This window comes from Panthera onca, chromosome Y (genome assembly GCF_046562875.1).
Source record: "Panthera onca isolate mPanOnc1 chromosome Y, mPanOnc1 haplotype 2, whole genome shotgun sequence".
NCBI lineage: Eukaryota > Metazoa > Chordata > Mammalia > Carnivora > Felidae > Panthera > Panthera onca.
The window spans coordinates 8,528,593-8,549,687 of NC_138358.1; the positions used below are offsets into that span (position 1 = coordinate 8,528,593).

The 21,095-nt window shown below is 42.2% G+C and overlaps 1 protein-coding gene across 1 annotated transcript; it reads left to right on the plus strand.

Moving 5' to 3' along the window:
- The first annotated feature begins 1,450 nt into the window (after positions 1 to 1,450).
- LOC145715036 (coiled-coil domain-containing protein 71L-like) lies at positions 1,451 to 20,680 on the plus strand. Its single transcript, XM_081794622.1, has 4 exons — positions 1,451 to 1,459; positions 8,205 to 8,910; positions 19,015 to 19,211; positions 20,645 to 20,680. Exons 1-4 carry the CDS (start codon positions 1,451 to 1,453, stop codon positions 20,678 to 20,680), a joined length of 948 nt encoding a protein of 315 aa, XP_081650748.1.
- The last annotated feature ends 415 nt before the right edge of the window (positions 20,681 to 21,095 follow it).

Sequence of the window (21,095 nt, forward strand, 5' to 3'; positions counted from 1 at the left end):
GTTTTACAGGCATTACCAATAATCTCACAACTATACTGAACACAGGCGTTATACTTCCCCTTTACAAATTGGAAAAGCAAACTCTGAGGTATCATCTACAATCTTAGATCTACAATCTAAGATCTGGCTGGTAGAAGAAATTGATGGGGCCGGGTAATTTAAAAAATCCACAATTTTGTCCAAGGTTACCTCTGGGAAATCAGAAAATGAGCGGCTTTCATAAGTGCAGCTGCCCAGAGCCTTTTGGAGGAGCCGTCTGTGTGAAGCCAGGGCTTTGGCGCCATCACAGCTTCAGGATCTCACTACCAGGAGAAATCCCCATTGTTGGGAAGGGCAAGAACATCCATCCATGGCAACTTAAGATGTTTTAACCCCTGTCAAGATAGTGCAAACCTCCAATTACTTCATTCGGTACTTCAAGGAGAAAATCAAAGCACACCTCGTGGGATTTTCAAAAATCACTCTGAGAAGAGAAATCAAACAACGAAAGTCATAGCAACACAAAGCAAGTAACACTTTCCAAAACACACCTCCAGAAGGGCCAGGCCATGGAGAGGGGATGAGCCCACTTTAATGTAGCAGTGCTCTCAGGTATAGAGCACATAAACAAAACAAAACAAAACAAAACAAAACAAAACAACAACAAAAACGTTAAAACACATAAGGAATAGAAAACTATCCACAATGATGAAACCGAAGAATTCCTGTCAGACGAAATTCCAGGAAGAAGTGACCGTTAAAGAATTGATGAAAATAGATAAAAGCAGTATAACAGCAAGAATTTAGAATAATTGTCATAAGATTAATCACGGCTTGAAAAAAGGCATAAAAGACAACAGAGAATTTAGTATTACAGTGATAAAAGAACTAAAACATAGCCATGGTTAATTAAAAAGGCAATGACATAGAGATTGATTTTAATCACTGATACAAAAACAGATAAGCTGGAAACTTGGATGTCCATTACCGAAGTTAATAGTTATGCGATTGTAGCAAAAGCTAATTCTAAAAAAAACTATTAAATAATGAAAAACAGGAAGCTAAAATATGTCAAGGTTTAAAAACCTAGCATGAGCCGTGCAGCTGTATAGTTGTTTAAAATTCTAGGATATCAAATAATATTATGTGATAGCCATTGTAACACATGCAAAATTCACCATTTCTACCTTTGCTCTTCTACATGTGGAGTAATATGTTATCGGGCCTTACAGAATATCTGAAAAAATGAATAGTAAAAATTAAAAAGTTTTTGAAAGTATATGTTGCTAGTGAGTTTGTCATGTCAAACAAAGTTATAAATAGGTGTTATTTCCAAACCCTATTTACGTGCACTCTTATTATGGCTAGAGTCCATAAAAAGTTATTGCACAGTTGCAATAAACGTGATTACCAGTGCAATCTATTTTTTTTTAATTCCATTTGTTCATTTATTTGAAAGCCAGAATAGAGCATGGAGAATGTACCCTGTATGTTCTGGATTCTCTCATGATTCCAAATGTCTTATTTGGGCTGCTACCATAAAGACGGTAAAACAATATTATCTGTACCATGAACATGTAAAATTTGGTACACCTCACTAGTATTACAATTTTGCTGTTTAGCATATGTGTCTCCAAATATGTGTGCACTGGGTGAAGTTAGATGTTTCATACTTCTATCCATATCATGAGGAATTCAATATATTTTAAAGAGTTAGATTCCAGTTACCAAATCTAATGTTGGATAACATGCACAGTTCTTGCTTATTTCTCACTTATTGTGTAATTATGAATAGAGCCCAAAGGGTAAATGCTTTTTAACTACACTTAACTGAACATATATCACTGAAAGTCAAACTTTCGCCTTTCAAAGATGACATGAGACTGAACGCGGAAAACCCAAAAGACTCCAGGAAAACGCTGATAGATCTGAAACATGAATTGACCAAACTCACAGGATACAAAATCAGTGTAAAGAAATTGGTTGCATTTCTATACACCAATAAGGAAGCAACAGAAAGAGAAGTCAAGAAATCAATGCCAATTACAATTTCCCCAAGAACCCTAAAATATCTAGCAAGAAACCTAACCAAAGATGTAAAAGATCTGTACGGTGAAAAGTATAGAAAATGTATGAAGGAAGATGATGAAGACACAACAAAATCAGGAAAAAAAAAAACAACATTCCATGCCTATAGAATGGAAGAATGAATACTGTTAAAATGTCAATACTACCCAAAGCAATCTACACATTTAATGCAATACCAATCAAAATTGTACCAACATTCTTCTCCAGACTGGAGCAAGCAATCTGAAAATTGGCACGGAACAACCAAAGAACCTGAGTACTCAAACGTATGTTGAAAAAAGGAAGCCAAAGTGGGAGGCAGCCTGGACTCTCGCCTCTCCTACGAAGCTGTAATCAAGATAGTATGACATTGGCACAGAAACAGGCACATTAACCAATGAAACAGAATAGAGAACCCAGAAGGGGCCCCACAAATGTATGGTGAACTAATCTTTGACAAAGCTGGAAAGAGATTCCAAAGGATAGAAGACAGTCTCTTTCCAAATGGTGCTGGGAGAACTGAACAGCAACATGATGAAGAATCAACTAGATGACTTTCTTACAACGTGCACAAAAATAAATGCAAAATGGATGAAAGACTTAAATGGGAGACAGGAAACCATCAAAACACTAGAAGAGAAAAGACGAAAAAAACCCCTTTGACTTAAACAGTAATTTCTTCCTTGGCATGTCTCAAAAGCCAAGGGAATGAAAAGCAAAAATGAATTATCAGGACCTGGTCTAGATAAAAATCTGCACTGCAAAGGAAACAATCAGCCAAATTAAAAGGCAACCGATGGAAGGAGTGAAGATATTTGCGAATGACATATTGGTAAAGGGTTAGTATACAAAATGTAGAAAGAACTTACCCAAGTCACACCTGGAAAATGTAATACAGTGAAAAAATGGGCAGAAGACATGAATAGACACTTTTTCAAAGGAGACATCCAGATGGCCCACAGACACATGAAAAGATGCTCAACATCACTCATCATCAGGAAAATACAAATCAAAGCTACACTGAGATACCACCTCACACTAGTCAGTGTGGCTAAAATGAGCAACTCAGGAAACCACAGATGCTGGCGAGCATATGGAGAAAGAGTAACCCTCTCTCCCTGTTGGTGGGGAAGGAAATCGGTGCACCACTGTAAGCATGAAACCTACAGACATCACAATAACTCTAAATGCATATCTTTCCATAATAACACTGAATTTCAATGGACTAAATGCTCTAACCAAAAAACATTGCGTATCAGAATGGATAGAAAAAAAACAAAAACAAAAAACAAAACAAGACCCATCTCTTTGCTGTCTGCAAGAGACTGATTTTAGACATGAGGACACCTTCAGATTGAAAGGGAGGAGATGGAGAACTATCTATCATGCTACTGAGGTCAAAAGAAACCTGGAGCAGCCAACCTATATCATACAAAGTAGAGTTTAAATTAAAGGCTGTAACAAGAGATGATGAAGGGCTTTCTATATTAATTTCAGGGTCTCTCCATCAGGAAGAGCTAAATTTTAAATGTCTACACACCAAATTCGGAGACACACAAATACATAAAAAAATTAATTAAAAACATACAGAACCTTGTTGATAAGAATGTGGTAATTGCAGGGACATTAAATTAACCACAGAAAAAAAGATGGAAAATCTCCAAAAGCATGGAGGTTAAAAAACATCCCACTAATGAATAAATGGGTCAACCAGGCAATTTGAGATATAAGGAAACAAATGAAAACGAAATACAACAATACAAACCCTTCGGGATGCAGCAAGGGCAGTCCTGACAGGGAACAACAAAACAAAACAAAACAACAACAACAGCAACAACAAACATTGCTATCCAGGCCTATCTCAAGAAACAAGAAACATCCCCAATACAAAATCTAACAGCACACCTAAAGGAACTAGCAGCAGAACAGCAAGGCACCCCAAACCGAGCAGAAGAAGAGAAATAATAAAGATCAGAGCAGAAATAAACAATATGGAGTCTAAAGGAAAACAGTAGAGCACATCAATGAAACCAAGAGTTGTGTTTTTGAGAAAATACACAAAAGTGATAAACATCTAGCCTGGCTTCTCAAAAAGAAAAGAGAGGGGACCCATATAGGTAAAATCACAAATGAAAATGGAATTATTACAACGAATCCCTCAGAAATTCAAGCAATCATCAGGAAACACTATAAATTCTTCTATGCCAACAAACTGCACAACCTGGAAGAAATGGAAAAAATGCCTCCATACCCACACACTTGCCAAACTCAAACCGGAAGAAATAGAAAATGTGTACGGACCCATAACTAGTGAGGAAATTGAATCAGTTATCAAAAATATCCCAATAAACAAGAGTCCTAGACCAGGTGGCTTCCCTGGCGAATTCTAGCAGACATTTAAAGTAGAGATAATAGCTATCCTTCCCAAGCTGTTCCAAAAAATGGAAATGAAAGGAAAACTTCCAGACTCATTTTATGAAGCCAGCATTACTTTGATTCCCAAATGAGAGACACAGAAAAAAAGGAGAATTACAGGCCAATATCCCTGATGAATAGGGGTGCAAAAATTCTCAACAAGATACTAACAAATCACATTCAATAGCATATAGAAAGTATTATTCAACACGATCAAGCGGGATTCATTCCTGGCCTGCAGGGCTAGTGCAATATTCACAAATCAATCAATGTGCTACATCACATTAATAAAAGAAAAGATAAGAACCATAGTGCACTGTCATTAGATGCAGAAAAAGTATTTGAGAAAATACAGCTTCCTTACTTAATACAAACCCTCAAGAAAATTAGGATAGAAGGAACATACCTTAAACATCATAAAAGCCATTTATGAGAAGCCCACAGTAAATATCGTCCTCAATGGGGAAAAACTGAAACCATTCCCCCTGAGATCAGGAACAAGACAGAGATGTCCACTCTCACCCCGGTTGTTGAACATAGTGTTGGAAGTTTTAGCATCAGTAATCAGACAGTAAATGAAATTGAAGGTATCATCATTTGCAAAGATGAAGTCAATCTTCCACTTGTTGCAGATGACATGACTAATACATGGAAAATGACAAATATATGGAAAATCGGACAAACTCTGCCAAAATTCCTCTAACACTGATACATGAATTTAGCAATGTTCAGGGTACAAAATCAATGTACAGAAATTGGTTGCGTTTTATACACCAATAATGAAGCAACAGAAAGAGAAATAAAGAAACGGATCCAATTTACAGTGCTCCAAGAGTCAAAAAATACCTAGGAATAAACCTAACCAAAGATGTAAAAGATCTGTATGCTGAAAACTATAGAAAGCTTGTGAAGGAAATTGAAGAAGATACAGAGAAAGCGAAAAACATCCCATGCTCGTGGACTGGAAGAATAAATATTGACGAAAGGTCAGTACGACCCAACGCAGTCCTCACATTATATGCAGCCCCAATCACATTGCACCGGCATTCTTTCCAAGCTGGAACAAGCAATCATAAAAAGTGTATGGAAACACAAAAGACCCTGAATAGCCAAAGTAATTCTGAAGAAGAAAACCAAAGTGAGAGGCACCACAATGCCAGACTTTAGCCACTACCACAAAGCTATGACAATCAAGACAGCATGGTATTGGCACAGAAACAAATACATAGACTTAATGGCATAGAATAGAGACCCCAGAATTGGATCCACATACCTATGGCCAACTAATCTTTGACAGAGCAGGAAAGAATATCCAATGGATAAAAAGACAGTCTCTTTAACAAATGGTGCTGAGAGAAGTCGACAGCAACATGCACAAGAATGAAACTAGACCACTTTCTTACACCACTCACAAAAATAAACTCACAATGGATGAAGGACGTGAATGTGAGACAGGAAACCATCAAACCCTGGAGGAGAAAGCAGGAAAAATCGTCTTTGGCCTCAGCGTCAGCAAGTTCTTAGTTGACACATCTACAGAGGCAAGGGAACTAAGAGCAAAAATGAACCATCGGGACCTAATCGAAATAAAAATCTTCTCCACAGTGAAGGAAACAATCAACAAAACTGAAAGGCAACTGACCGAATGGGAAAAGATGTGTGCAAATTCATACTGGATAATTGGCTAGTATCCAAAACCTATCAAAAGAACTCACCAACTCCACACCCGGGAAACAAATAATCCAGTGAAGAAACGGGCAGAAGACTTGAACAGACACTGTTCTAAAAAAGACATCCAGATTGTCAAGAGACACATGAAAAGATGCTCAACAGCACTCCTCGTCAGGGAAATCCAAATCAAAACCGCACTGAGATACCACCTCATGCCAGTCAGAGTGGCTACAATGAGCAAATTAGAAGACTATGGATGCTGGTGAGGATGTGGAGGAATAGGAACCCTCTTGCACTGTTGGTGGGAATGCAACCTGGTGCAGCCGCTATGGAAACCAGTGTGGAGGTTCCTCAAATCATTGAAAATAGATCTACCCGAAGACCCAGCAATAGTACTGCTAGGGATTTACCCAAGGGGTACAGGAGTGCTGAGACATAGGGGCACATGTACCCCAATGTTTATAGCTCTACTTTCAACAACATTCAACCTATGGAAAGAGCCTAGCTGTCCATCAACTGAGAAGTGGATAAAGAAGTTGTGGTTTATGTATATACAATGGAATACTACTTGGCCATGAGAAAGAATGAAATGTGGCCATTTTTGGCAAAGGGGATGGAACTGGGGGGTATTATGCCACGTGAAATAAGTCAGGCAGAGAAAGACAGATACCATGTTTTCATCCATGTGTGGATCCGGAGAAACTCAGCAGAAGACCATGGGGAAGGTGATGGGGGGAAAAAGTTATAGAGAGGGAGGGAGGCAAACCATAAGAGACTCTTCAATACTGATAACAGAATGAGGGTTGACGTGGGGTTGGGGAGAGGGGAAAGTGGGTGACGGGCATTGAGGAGGGCACCTTGTTGGGATGAACACTGGGTGTTGCTTGGAAACCAATTTGAAAATAAATTACATTGAATGAAAACGGAAATCCAGGGGTTGCTCTTACTGAATATGAGGATAGCTTTCCATTTTCAGCACTTTATGAGCGTGAGGTAGTGGTAGCTTAAGCTGCGTAGATGAAAGTTTTGTTTGTGTGTTTAAGAAAAGGAGCTGAATAAAGACAGAGGCCTGTCACATGTATCACGTTGACCTTGGCAAGTTTCTCTTCTGATTGTTACCATGACTTATCACTCTTAGTGACTCACATAGTTTGGAGTCATCCTTTCATGGGGAAGTGGATTTCAGTTGATCATGGAAGGTGGTCCTTGTAGTATATTGTGAATGAATTGTGTATGTGGTGATGATGGATGGACTATGCTGGTTGCTTTCAAAAGCACTTACACGGGCGGTGTAACACGTTTTCTACCCTTGGAATCCCATGCGTTCTCTTACTACCTTGTGTATGCCTTACCTGAAATATTCATGAATTGGTAGGTAGTGAATAGGTTTTAGTGGCACTGAATGCCCTACTGGCCACTCACACAGAATTCGTTGACGCTTTGCTCTTAAGCACACAATGGCTCGGTCTTCCCTAAGCTGCATGAAAGTGAGCATGGATACTAACTAGGCAAACTGTTTGCTGCTGCTGTGAAGAACAGCTTCCTGAACTGTGAGCTGTAGCAACACACGTATGGAACCCTAAGCAAGGCACAGTATATCGGTATTCTTTGAAAGGGTAGAGTAGTTATTTCAATTTGGCTTTCAGTGCGTTGCATGACAAGGCATTTAATTAGCTAAAACCCTCTTAGAGTCGTGTTTGATTGCAAGGTGTGTGTACTGTCCACCGCTAAGTGTCATTTCATGTTAGATGGAATTAATGGAGGCTGAAGCACCCGTGCATTCACCTCTAGGACAACCCTCTTGAACTCGTGTGAAGAATTATGGGCCTTCTCAGGTAAGATTAGGTACAGGTCTTTCTCAAGGGCATAATCTTAAACACAGCCAAACCTAAGGCAGCTTTGGGCAGCCCACCGTGATAAGATATGCAGACATTGTGACCTCACAAAGCGCCTGGTCTCCTAGCAACTGCGGTGTAACTCTCACAGCCTGCAGCCTGATTTGGCTTCATGGTAGGAAATTCATCAGGGCCCTGTGGCGGCCGCGAGACCTGGCAAGCGCGGGCGGCCCCTAGCGGCCTCACATCCTGAGCAGCATGAAGAGGAGGCGGCGCTGGCCCGGGAAGGCCCTGGCCCCGGCCGCCGGGGGAGGAGCCTCTAGCTCTGCAGGAGGGGCCGTGCTGGAGACGCCTGAGGAGAAGGTGATGTACATGCGGTGGCAACCGTCGCGACTGTCGCTGGCCAACAGCACCAAGGCGCTGATCGACGCTTTCAAGCTATTCCTGCCCCGCAGCACGGAGTTCATGAGCTCAGACGCGGAGCTCTGGAGCTACCTCTGCAGCCTCAAGCACCAGTTCTCCCCCCACATCCTGCGCAGCAAGGACGTCTACGGCTACTCCTCCCTCCTGGCCCTGGTCCCGGACCCCCGGCACCAGCCCCCCGAAGCCCGCCTCCAGACGCGCCGGCCAGCTGCCAGGCGGAGGCGCCACGGAGCCCGGACGGTGGCGGTCGGCCAGAGGAAGGTGCCGCCCCCGCCGCCGCCATCACGCGAGGACAGCAGCCCCCGTAAGCCCGCGGCACCCGGGCCCTGCTCCAGGGGCCGCACCCTGGAGGAGAGTGGGAGGGCGACCACCCCGACGCTGACCACCTTCCCCACCATCCGCGTAGTTGGCGACGTGTGGGTCGAGAGCAGCCTGGCAGAAGCGTGGGGCCAGGCGCGCCAAGTCCTGGGAGTGAACCTGGAACCCGTGATGAGACTCTGCTGCTTCCCAGTGCCTGGGCGTGAGATGCAGGCCACCGCCGAGCGACCTCTCAGCCCCAGGACGTGTTGTGCCTGGAGGGATTACCCAGGGACAGCCGGGACCGTGTCCCCTAGTGCACTTTATGGGCGAAGAAGCACCAGATGGTCCCGGCCAGCGCCCCCGGGATGCGGCGCCACCTTCTGGGACTCCGGGGCAGCTGTGCCCCTCTGCTGCCTCTCAGCACCGGGTCTGTGGAGGGAGGAGACCCCTGGACCGCAAGGGAGGTCCCCTTTCTTCCTAACCCCAGATTGAGATGTCTCCAGGACTGTAGGGGCAGATCCATGTTCTTTCTTCTTCCCTCATTGGTCTGAAGTCGTCAGACTTCCACCCCCACCCCTCCAAAGGAATTTGGTTCCATGCTTGTGTAATACAGCTAGAATTTCCTTGCTGTTCACCCACCTCCGGTTCCTCCCGCCCCATTTTTTTTCTTTCTTTTTACTTTCCTTTTTTGACTGCCACTCTTTCTGGACGAAAGATCGAATATGTGTGGAAAGTTGTTGCGATATTCTCAATCCCACACCTTTCTGTTTTAACTGGATTCCAACGCTTTGACCAAGGATATTTTCTAAGAATTTCTAAGAAATTCAAGCGTATCACTGTTAATAATATAAGGAATTGTATGGCTTTGAATGTCATGGGCTCGGTGATCACAAACCAAAAGATTCAAAGTTCAGCTGTGTACACATTCTTAAGACGTTTCTAAAGATTTTATATTGAAATGTAATGTTTGTGTTTACTGAGCTCATAAAGGAAATGGTAGACACTCGGAAGGTTTTGTTTGGTAAAATTAACTTGGGAAATTCTTTATAAGTGGGTAAAATTGAAAGTGCATTGAGAAACCACACGGTTACTATTAAAAACCAATGAGTGAATTTCAAAAAATAAATGAATAAAAAACTGGTGCTGGTTATGGACATGGATGGAATCCACTCGGAAATGACTTGGCCTTGTACCAATCTCGCATACTGATCTGGGAATCTTTCCAGGATAATTTATTTTAAAATGGAAATCACATAGTGTAAATGAATAGGGGTAAGCGTGGTGACTAAACCTGCATACGAAATAGTCGTTGGAATTCTCTGAAGTATTACTGATCTAGAGTGGTGGTACCTTTATTTTGGCACCAAATAACTGGTTGAGGTTATCTTTGGGCAAAATATATTTTCCTCACTTGTGTTTGTCATTGTTGTTGGATAACAGGAAATATCCACATTACCATGCATCACTCATAAATATCATGGCAGTTGGTTAATAGTTTTGCTCCAGGACTTTCCTTTATCATCTTAGGTCCATGCACAGTTATGTTAGCAGGTATTGGTCTTCTGTTTGACAAAGACCACAGGGATCAAACAGGAGAGCCACACAGAGTACTTTTCACTTTTATGAAAGAGTTTATATCCTGTGGCCCAGCATGGAATTCTTGATTATCCAAGTGACCTCAGTTATTGGTGGCAGCAAGACTTAATGGTGTTTAGTCAGTGGTGCCGCAGCCAGATTTTACTGCGATATTGGAAGGGCCAAGGAGTGATTTTGTACCACTATTCTTTCAAGTTAAATATTCTGCAATAGAACCATCCATCCCAGGCTGAAACATGACCTATTAAATCTTCCATATTACGGTTTCTCTCTGCTTGGCAGCTTTTTAGGGGAATGAGAGTTGTGATTTTTTTTTTAAATTTCTTTTAATGTTTACTTATTTTTGAGACAGAGAGAGACAGAGCATGAATGGGGGAGGGTCAGAGAGAGAGGGAGACACAGAATCTGAAGCAGGCTCCAGGCTCCGAGCTGTCAGCACAGAGCCCGACGCGGGGCTCGAACCCACGGACCGTAAGTTCATGACCTGAGCCGAAGTCGGACACTTAACCGACTGAGCCACCCAGGTGCCCCAAGAGTTGTGATTTTGACTCTTGGGCTTGTAGAGTTCAAATGGCATAGCTTCCTAATATACAGTTTCCCAGTAAGCCTCATATTCTTTTTTCACTATTCAGTGGTAATGTGTTGTTACAAATACTGCCACATGAGTAAATAAAAGTGAATAATTATTTAAAAGATGCAGAGGGTTAAATTATACTCGTTTCATAGGAAGCTTATATAAATTTTCATTACTAGCTTCCACTGCCAATGGTATTTCAAATACAGAGGTTTTTCTCCCCCACCCTTCCCAAAGTAACTGTTTGAGCTAATTAGCCCCTGAGGAAAAGATACATATTCGTACAACTTCCCTAGTGTATATAATTGTAAAATAATTAAAAATGAATCCAATGACCATATTAGAATGTAATTTCAACATATAGCTTATCGAGGTAGCTTCCCAGATGGTTTTGAAATTAGATGTTGGTGGGAGGATAACTGCTCAGCACAGCTTTAAAACACAACCATTGACACCAGACAGTTTTTTGAACTTAACTGAGAATCTTAGTTTATCCCTGCTATACCTTGTTATTTTATTGTACTTGAACTTGCATTCATGCTTTGGGTTATCTGGGCTATCTGAATTCGGTTTGGATCCGAATGTCCATCCTAAATTCAATATGTTGTTTAGCTGGTCCCTTAAAAAATATTGCCATTTCTAGTTTAAAAAAACAGGATGTTAAAAAAAAATCTTTGTTTTTGCCAAGATTTTACCAAAACCTTGCTGAAGTTTTGTCTTACAACTTATAAAATGTGAAGAAATAACTAATATAGTTAGTTGATTCATATATTAATAGGAAAAGGAAACTATTTTTTGTATCCTTTTGGGCAAACCGTGAAAAGGAACTTGACACGGTGGCCTTTCTGGTGAGACATTCATTTACTGTCTTCTAAAACGAGTCTGCGCTTAGGTTGTACAGATTTTTGAAATAAATCCCATAGTCTTTATTCATTCTCGTACATTTATATCTCATATGGCACAAGTAAGGAGGAAGTTTATGACCTTGGTATGCTTGACTGCCTATATGTGGTGACTGGCACCTCAAATAAGCTTTTGAATTCCTGGTGTCATTTTTATCCCCCTTCTACTTGTCACCCAGCAAATTAATTTTCCTTACAGAACCAGTAATGTTATAATTGTGGAGAGCAAACTTCATTGTTGTTTACTGTCACTGTTGTGCTGTGTGTTTTGTCCAAGTTTGAGTACACAATTGTTCCAGTATAATTTAAATCGGTGGCAGACACATATTGATTTGCTCTGTGCAAACAATAGTACTAGGGTTCTGAACACTGTTGAATAAAAATGCATGAAACATATTTGGATACAAAGATATCAGCAATTTTGAACTCATAGTTTTTTGGTGTTCCAAGGATTGCCACGAAGCTCGTAAACTGAGTGTTTTTAGTGCATATATAATTTATCTATATAATATTTATATTATTTAGTGGGTATATTATATATTGGATATATTTATATATAATATTTGCTTTATTGGTGGGCTTAAAATATTTTTGGTAGATTGTCATGTCTTATGGGAATTAGAACTCAGTTGTTTGCCATGGAATTGAATTGTGTATTTGGACAGTTTAATGTGCACTTATGATTAAGATTTACGATCTGCTTGTAATTTTCTTTTTAATGTATTAACTGTAAATACGTGTTAGAGAATATTCAGTGTCTGGCTCTTCTAATGACATTGGAAAGTTTTTGAAATGAAATCTTATGTTTGCATGTGAATTGCAAAGCAATGTGAGAAATTTTTATTTTGTTAACGTCAACAACCTGGAAGCCTGGAGATATGGTTTTTATGCTATTTTAGGAGTCAACAGTATGTCAATATCAAGTCTGATGATCTAGTGAATCTCTGAGACAATGCTTCATGCCAGAGTCCAAACCAGTACCCAGTTTGCCACAATAAAGACTTTAAAAATGCATCAAAGTTCATTTTGAGTCCTGACTCCAACCCCCTTCTAGTAGTGATAGAAAGCCTAACACTCACGTATTTTTATATTATAAAAGAATGTAAGTGTGCTACATAAGAGTAGCAGCAGTAAAGACTGTCCTAGAGAATAAAGTAAAGCCAGAATTCTCATTACAGCTTAGCGGGTAGACGTAGAGTGCTAGCTAGGGCAGGATTCATAGTATTATGTGCCCTGGATTTGTCTTTGTGTCTGAGTTCCTATCCATATTTGGAGGCAGCAGCGTACTAACTGTGGAACACGTTGCCTGCAGTGGGATGAAAGATTGACCATTGGAAACCATTAGAACTGTACGTAAGTTACAGAAATGCTCTGTGCTTTAGCTTCCTGAAGAATCACATGTGGTTAGTAAAATAAACTATTTTACTACGGAAAGGATTAAAAAAGCATGTTAATGGGTGAACAAATAGAAAATGCTTCATAAATGCTATCATCTGGAGGCATGTGGGCTGAAAATAAATATATATGCTGAGAGATACTTGCGAGTTTAACATCCTGAAAATAGAGTGTGGTCTGGGAAAGTCAAAGACAAATTATGAGAAGGTAATGTATGAGTGGGTTTAGTTGAAGAAAGAAACAGCAGGAGGTGAGGTTAATTAAGTTGATTTATTAGGTAGTTTTCACTGTTGGAGGTTTTCTAGACTTCCTTAGGTATTTGGGGTCTTTTTGTCCTTTGTTGTGAAATATATTTAAAACATACTGTTATGTATATTAAACTATCTGAGAATTTATACAAATAATAAGAGTTACCGATCACGAACATGCCAAATGTCAACAGGAAATTTTCATTTTGGGTAAGCTCGGTAATGTGTGCTTTAAATCCGAGTGAGTTTACATGTACAAAGCTAAATTTGAAGCAATATGTGTGAGTTTTGTACTTCCTGTGTTAAAGGAGACAAGTAAGTGCAGTAGTTAGATTTGAAATAGCAGAACGTTGTTACCATAGGGAAAAGATAGTCTCACAGTTGAAGCATGGACACACTCATCCTTAGATTTGGGTCTAAGGCCTGTGACTTAGCTCTGATTCCACTCCCAACTGCGGAAGGAATAACAACATATGTTATGCAGGGGAGCAAGTCACAGTTACAGTAGCTGAAATTAACAATAAAAGAATTTCCCTGAATGGAATTTATCCGGTGGTAAGAAGATCAAAACTGAGCCTGGCTGCAGATTTTGCAAGAGCAATGACTTCTCGTCAGCACTCCCTTGTCTTGGCAATGTCACCTTACACAGAAATTTATAACATGCGGAACATATCCAGAGCCCAAAAGGAAAGCAGTGCTCAGAACAAGATGGGACAGTATGGCTCCCAAGCAAATTTGAATAAATATTCTAGGGGACTCAAAACTGAACTTCTCTTACTTTTAAAGGTATTCATAGAAATGTTAATGTTGAGATTCTTCCACCTACTGAAAAATCTTATGTAAAATGTGTATGTGTGTATATATATACATACATATATATAGACATATATACAAATATGCTAAACCATCCCTGCAAGAGATCCTAAGCGGTATTCTATGAGGGAAATGTCGCAAGTATCACAAAGTGCCACAGACACCAGTACAAGCATGAAAAGTACAGACATCACAGTGCCTCGGAACCATAGCTCTCCATAATAACACTGCATGGAAGTGGAATAAATGCTCCAACCAAAAGACTTAGGGTATCAGAATGGATAATACAAAACAAGACCCATCTATTTTCTGTCTTACAAGAGACTCATTTCGACCTGAGGACACCTTACTATTGAAAGTGGGGGGATGGAGAGCTACGTTTCATGCTACTGGGAGTCAAGAGGAAGCTGTATTGGCGATACTTATATCAGACAAACTTTACCTTAAATTAAAGTGTGTAGCAAGAGATGTTTAAGGGCATTATTAAATAATTACAGTGTCCTTCAGGAGGAGCTAACAATTATAATGAGTATGCAGTGAATTCGGAAGCACACAAAGATTTAAAACATTTAATCACAAACATTAACCATCTCATTGATAAGAATGTGGTAATTGCAGGGGGCTTTAATACTCAACTTACAACAATGGACAGAAAATCTAGACAGAATCAGGAAAGAAACAATGGTCCTGAATGATACATTGGACCAGAAGGACGTGACAGGTATTTTAGAACTCTACATCCCAAAGCAGCAGAGCATACTTTCTTCTGGAGTGCACGTGGAACATTCTCCAAGAGAGACCACATACTGGGTCACAAAAAGCCTTCAGTAAATATAACAGAATTGAGATGACACCATGCGCACTTTCAGATCACAATGTTTTGAACTTGGAATAAACTACAGGAAAAAGTCTGCTAAATCTCTAAAAGCATACAGGTTAAAAAACTTCTTACTAAAGAACGAATCAGTCAACCAGACAGAGAATAAATTAAAAGACATAAGGAAACAAATAAAAATGAAAATACAACAATCAAAACTTTTTGAAAAAAAATTTACTTAAAAAGATGGTAAAAGGGTTACTGAAGCTGAGTTTTGCATACTTGAGACAGCATGTAATGCACTAAGGAGTCAGAGTGCTTGGGGTAACGGCCATTTCCCTAACTTTCTTAGTTCTGTGACCTTGAGCAATTATAACATCTCCTTCAGCCTCAATTCCTTCTTCTGTACACAGGGTCAATTGAGATGCTTTATCAGGTAACGTGCTTGCCACAGGGAAGTGATTTGTAGCTGTAACTTCATTGCTTTTGCCCCTGGTATTCCCAGGACTCCTGCCAGGGAGCCTGGAGGACTGCGTGCTGGCCTGAATCTGCAGCATTTTCAGGCAAATTGTTCACTTTGTGATTAAATCTTCCCATTTCACTGAGCCCTCAATTCACCCCATGTGTTCTGGCATCTGCCGCCCTGCGTGAGTTCTCTCCTCCTTTTTAACACCTTTACATGGTTTTGTGTGATACAGTGATCACACCACCTGAGCATCAGTTATTAGCAATAAGCGTGACTCCTCTGAGTAGCTATGGTATTCTGATTATTCCCACATAAAGCTAGTTTCTGCAGCTCTGATTATCTGCTAAATTACACCAATGCATATTTTAGAAGATTCTTTTGTTGTTGTTGTTGTAGCTGCTACTGCTGTTGTTGTTGCTGCTGCTGTTGTTGTTGTTGTTTTTGTTGTTTAGAAATCATTTGCTTCAGGTTCATCTAGTCTATCCAGTAACACCTGCATTAACATTGAGATAAACCTTGGTTTTACCTGTTTTCACTTTTTAACGCCAGTGGATTTTGCTTTTGGTTTTCTTTTTCAGGCTCCCTTTGGGAAGTTCTATTTCTTCCATCTTCTCGCTCATGTTTCCTAAATAGACAACGGATTGTTTGCTAGTTGCTGTCTCTGGGATGTTGTTGCTGTTTGCCAGGTGTTAGTAGTGTCATGCCAGGCCTGGGGTGTTCATTCTTTCACGGATTTTTGTTCCAGGTCTTCGTGACAAAGGCAACAGAATGAAGAAGGTACTGAGTTGAAGCAGTTAGAAATTCACTTCAACTAGGACTGCCAAAGGAAGTGGGCACTGCATTTAGAGGAGGAGACACAGAAATGAACCACAAGTGTGCAAAATGAGTTGGGTATAAGAGAAAAAAAAATAATTCCAGCACGATAGTCAAGTTTTCTTTGCTTTTATTTGAACTATGGGATAAATGTGTAACGTACTACAAACCCTTACGATTTGGGGTGCTTATTTTGATTTTAATGTTTGTTCGTTGGTTGGTTGGTTGGTTGGTTGGTTGGTTGGTTGCGTGGGTGGGTGGGTGGGTGGGTGGGTGGGTGGTTGTTTGCAGTGTGTGTGAGGAAGGGGAGGGGATGAGAGAGGGGGAAGAGAAAATTCCAAGCAGGCTCTGTGCAGAGTGTGACCTGTGGCTTGAAATCACAAATGGCGAAATGATGACCTGAACTGAAACTAAGATTAGGTCACTCAACTAACTGAGCCAGTAGGCTCCCCTTGGCTGCTTATTGTATTTGCACATTGGGTCTTCGTGTTACAAATACCATAGGGAGTGGTGTACATGCATGATCTAAGGAAGGTGCAGCTATTTAGATCTGGCTTATTTGTTTTTCCTTATAACACTTTATTCAGGAGTAATATTTCAAGTTTATTAGAAAGACAGAGTGAAGATGGTAATTGGGAGGAAATCAGGTAAGGAGTCATTGCAGTTGACCAGGAGAGGTGAACATGACAGGAATTAGTGTGGACGCAGGAAATGAAGACATGAGGACAGATGTGGTATTTTTTTGAAAATGCATTTTGTTGTGTAATTAACATTATATAAAATAACTCTTTTGGTGCATAGTGCTTTGAGTTTTAAAGATTGTATATACTCATGTAAATGTCACCCCAGTGATAATACAGAAGAGTTCTGTTCCTGGGGCACATAGGTGGCTTAGTCACTTAAGCATCCCACTCTTGATTTCGGCTAAGGTCATGATCTCACTCTTCTTGAGTTTGAGCTCCTGCTCATGAACTTCCCAGAGCCTACTTGGGATTATCCCTCTCTACCTCTTTTTCTGTGCCTCCCCCACTCTCACTCTCTGTCTCCCCCCCCCAAAAATATTAGACAGAAAGAGAACAATTCCATCAGCTCCCAGAATTCCCTCATGTTGAATCACTCTCACCCCACCCCTGAGGCCTGGCAACCATCTATCTCCAACTTTAATAGCATATAAATGGATCCTTATTGTAGGTAACTTTATGAGACTGGTTTCTTTCATTCAACATCATGCCTTTACAATACATCTGTTTCTTAGTGTTTCCCTGTACGGATATACCAGCGTTTGTTTAACCATTCATTTCCTGAAGGAAATTTGTGTTTTTCCATTTTTGTCAGTTATGATTAGAGTTGCTGTAAACATTTGTGTGCATGTGTTTTTGTTTTTGTTTTATAAACATAAGTTTTCAGTTCTCTAGAGCAAATGTCTAGGAGTCAGATTTATGGGTCACATGCAAGTATTAGGTATTGTCTTTAAAAAATAGATATATTTCATGGGCTCCTGGTTGGCTCAGTAGATTGAGTAGCTGACTTCAGCTCGGGTCATGATCTCACGGTTTGTGAGTTAAAGCCCCATGTTTGTCTCTATGCTGACAACTTGGAACCTGGAGCCTGCTTTGGATTCTGTATCTCCTCTCTCTCTGCCCCTCGCTGCTCACACTCTGTCTCTCTTTATCCCTCAAAAATAAGTAAAGATTGAAAAAAACATTTTCAATATGTGTATAGCAGTATCTCAGGGCAGTTTTAATGTGTTTCCCTGAAGCCTAGTGTTGTGGAGCATCGTTTTGTGCACTTCGATATATGATATTCTGGACACAAGACCTTTTCTGGCGCCATGCGGGGGACACGGATTAATGCTGTGGGCATGAATGAATGCATGGGCGAGGCGGTGAGGAAATCAGTAAATCGCCTGTGCTGTTCATTTCAGTGAAATCCACCCTGGAAAAATGAAGGCGATGGTAACAACAGCCAAAGAAGAGCCGCAAAGGCATGCAAGTTACTACGGGCTAAGCACCATTTTCAGGGCTTTCCACTCGGTAACTCATTTAAGCCTGGTCAGCGCCCTATGCGCCAAGCACTAGCAATATCACATTCTGAAGACGGAAACAGCGAGGCATAGAGAGGCTGCGTCACAAGCCCAAGGTCACAGAGCTGGGGAATAGCAGTACAGGATTGAGAATCCCGGGGCGTCCCCCACCCGAAGGCTGCGCTCTAACCCTGTTCCGTATTTCCTCTCTATTAACGTGATATGGGGGCACCCGGGTGGCTCAGGGGGTTGAGCGTCCGACTTCAGCTCGGTCATGATCTCACGGTTCGTGAGTTTCAGCCCCACGTGGGCTCTGTGTCACAGCTCGGCGCCTGGCGTCTGCTTCCGAATCTGTGTCTCCCTCTCTCTCTGACCCATCCTCACTCACGCTCTGTCTCTCTTTGTCTTAAAAATAAATAAAAACATTAAAAAACAGTAAAGTGATATGGCATTATTTGCTGTACCTAAACAAGCCTGGGTTCTGCACAAACACGGATTGATTTGTTTACTTGAGTCGTGAGGTCTCCTCTTGGTGGTTTATCACAATGAGCTAGGAAGTGTCTGAAGCAGAGCGAGTGTATGTTCCCTCAGCCACCTCTGGAAACTCACTCGGGAAAGCAAAACCGAAGTGTACAGATGGGCAAGCGGGGTTCAGTCTGCTAAAACTCGGTGTGCAGGCGTCTGCATATCCCTGCGTAACATGACGAATGCATTTCCCATGGAGGGTACCGCCTGGATTCGGAAGCCTTGTTTGGAGCACGTAACAAGCCAGGTCAAGAAGAGAAACAGCTTCCAGGGCAAGATATGCCGTGGCCTCCGGGCCCTCCGGGCCCTCGGCAGCAGTTGCTATCGAAATGTCTGGGCACATGTTCTGGTGAGCACGATGGGAGTGAGATTAGTCACGATCTTTACTACTGGTTTAGGGCTCCAGTCAAAACCGTGTCTCCATAGAAAGGAAACCAACCATCTCCATAAAAGTTAATCCATGATTAAGGGGGTGGAAAAAGCCAGTATATTTATAGTGACACGAGAATCAGGAATGGAACTTAGAGGCCTTCTGTATTTTGCTCTTTCTGCTTAAATAATGCAGCAATGGGAGAGTTTTTTTTTGTGGGAATGTGTAATTTAATATCATTGAGTGAGGGGATTGGAACGCTTCACCCGCTCTACTATTGAATGACACACTCTCAGCCCAGCAGCGGACTTGTGTCAGGGCCGAGCTGAGATCTCCCCGGGAGCCCAGCGGGGAAAGGGAGGCACAGTAAAGGTTGGGCACAAAGGGCAGGAACGAGGACTGTTTTGTAAATCCGAGCCTGAGGCACGGGCCGGGCGGCATGAGTGCGGAAGGTTTTCTGGCTGAGGGCAGGGGTGAGACGCACCTGTGTAGACAGTCCTTCCACACTTCGGGGTCCCTCCTCGGCGGTCAGCATGGAGCCAACCCTTTGCTGACACTGTCCGGCCCCACAGCCGGGGTTTGAATCTCATACTGGAAGACTTTTCATTTTGGGTAGAGGATTCCCAGCCCCATCAAATCTCCCCAAACCCTGTGAGTTTCCTATCGTTGCTCCTGCACAAATTTCTGTAAACATCGCACTTTGGAACACCACTCGTAGTTGCCACACGCCTCAGCGTCGGGGTCCAGGCAGGCCTTTCCTGTGGTCAGGGTTTCCTACGGCTGCAGCCAAGGAGCAGCTGGACCGCCCAGCTCCTATGGAGCCCAGCTCCAAAATGTGTTCACTTGCTTGTGGCCCCGGCTCCTGGCAGATGGCCCTCCCTGTGGGCCATTCACAGCCTGGCTGTTTGCTTCTTCAGAGCCAGCACAAGCATCTTGTTCTACTGGCAGTCTCTGATGTCAGAGAAGGATGAGATGCTCTTATAGAGGACTTTCCATCCCTCGGTTAGATCAGGCCCACCCAGGTCGAACTCGATTTAATTATAGCCAGCGAAATAGGGACCTTAACTGCACCCAACATCCCTTCACCGTTGTCATATGATATGATGTGCTCATGACAGTGACTCCTCATCCCCTTTGCCCTATTCTGCTGGTCAGAAGCAAGTCCCTGGTCTGCCTGCTCTGGAGGGGAGGGGATTTGTACAAGGGTGTGACTCATCACAGGTCACCTTCGGGGAGGTAGGTCTGCCACACCCTCTCAGCCCCGGATCCAAATCCTTTCAGGGCACAGCGATTGGAGGAGGACTGGAAAGTTAGAAGTGTGTGTGTTTTGTTCAGCTCTGGGATTCCCAGCACCCAGGCCCGGGGGCCCCAGATGGTCCATAAGCCTCCTTCCACTTTGCTTCCCTGCTTAGGTGCCCCAAGGAGGCAGGGGCTACATGTCCCATTGAGGGTGCCCTGGACCTCTCCCCCCACCCATTCATCCATCCGTCCGGGTGTCATGGCTGACTGTGTGCCTACAGTGTCTCCGTCCCTACCCTGGCCCGGAACACCACACTGGCCCCCAAGTTGCTTATAGTTCAGTGCATGTGGTGGTGAGGGGGGACCGAGCCTGTCTTAGTTTCTGTGGGCATTACCCATGTCTCCTGGCCTGGCTCACAGAAAAGAGCAGTCTATTGGTTGTCATAGCTCGGAAGTTAAGGGATGGCCTGTCTTCAGGCACAGCTGGGTCCAGGGCTCTCAGTTGTGAAAAATACGCAATCAATAAAGTTCTTTTCTGTCCCGTTCTGCTCTTCTGGCAGGTAGACTGAGCCTCCTTGGCTGTGGGCTCTTAGCAAACACCACACAGCATCTACAATCTCCCCT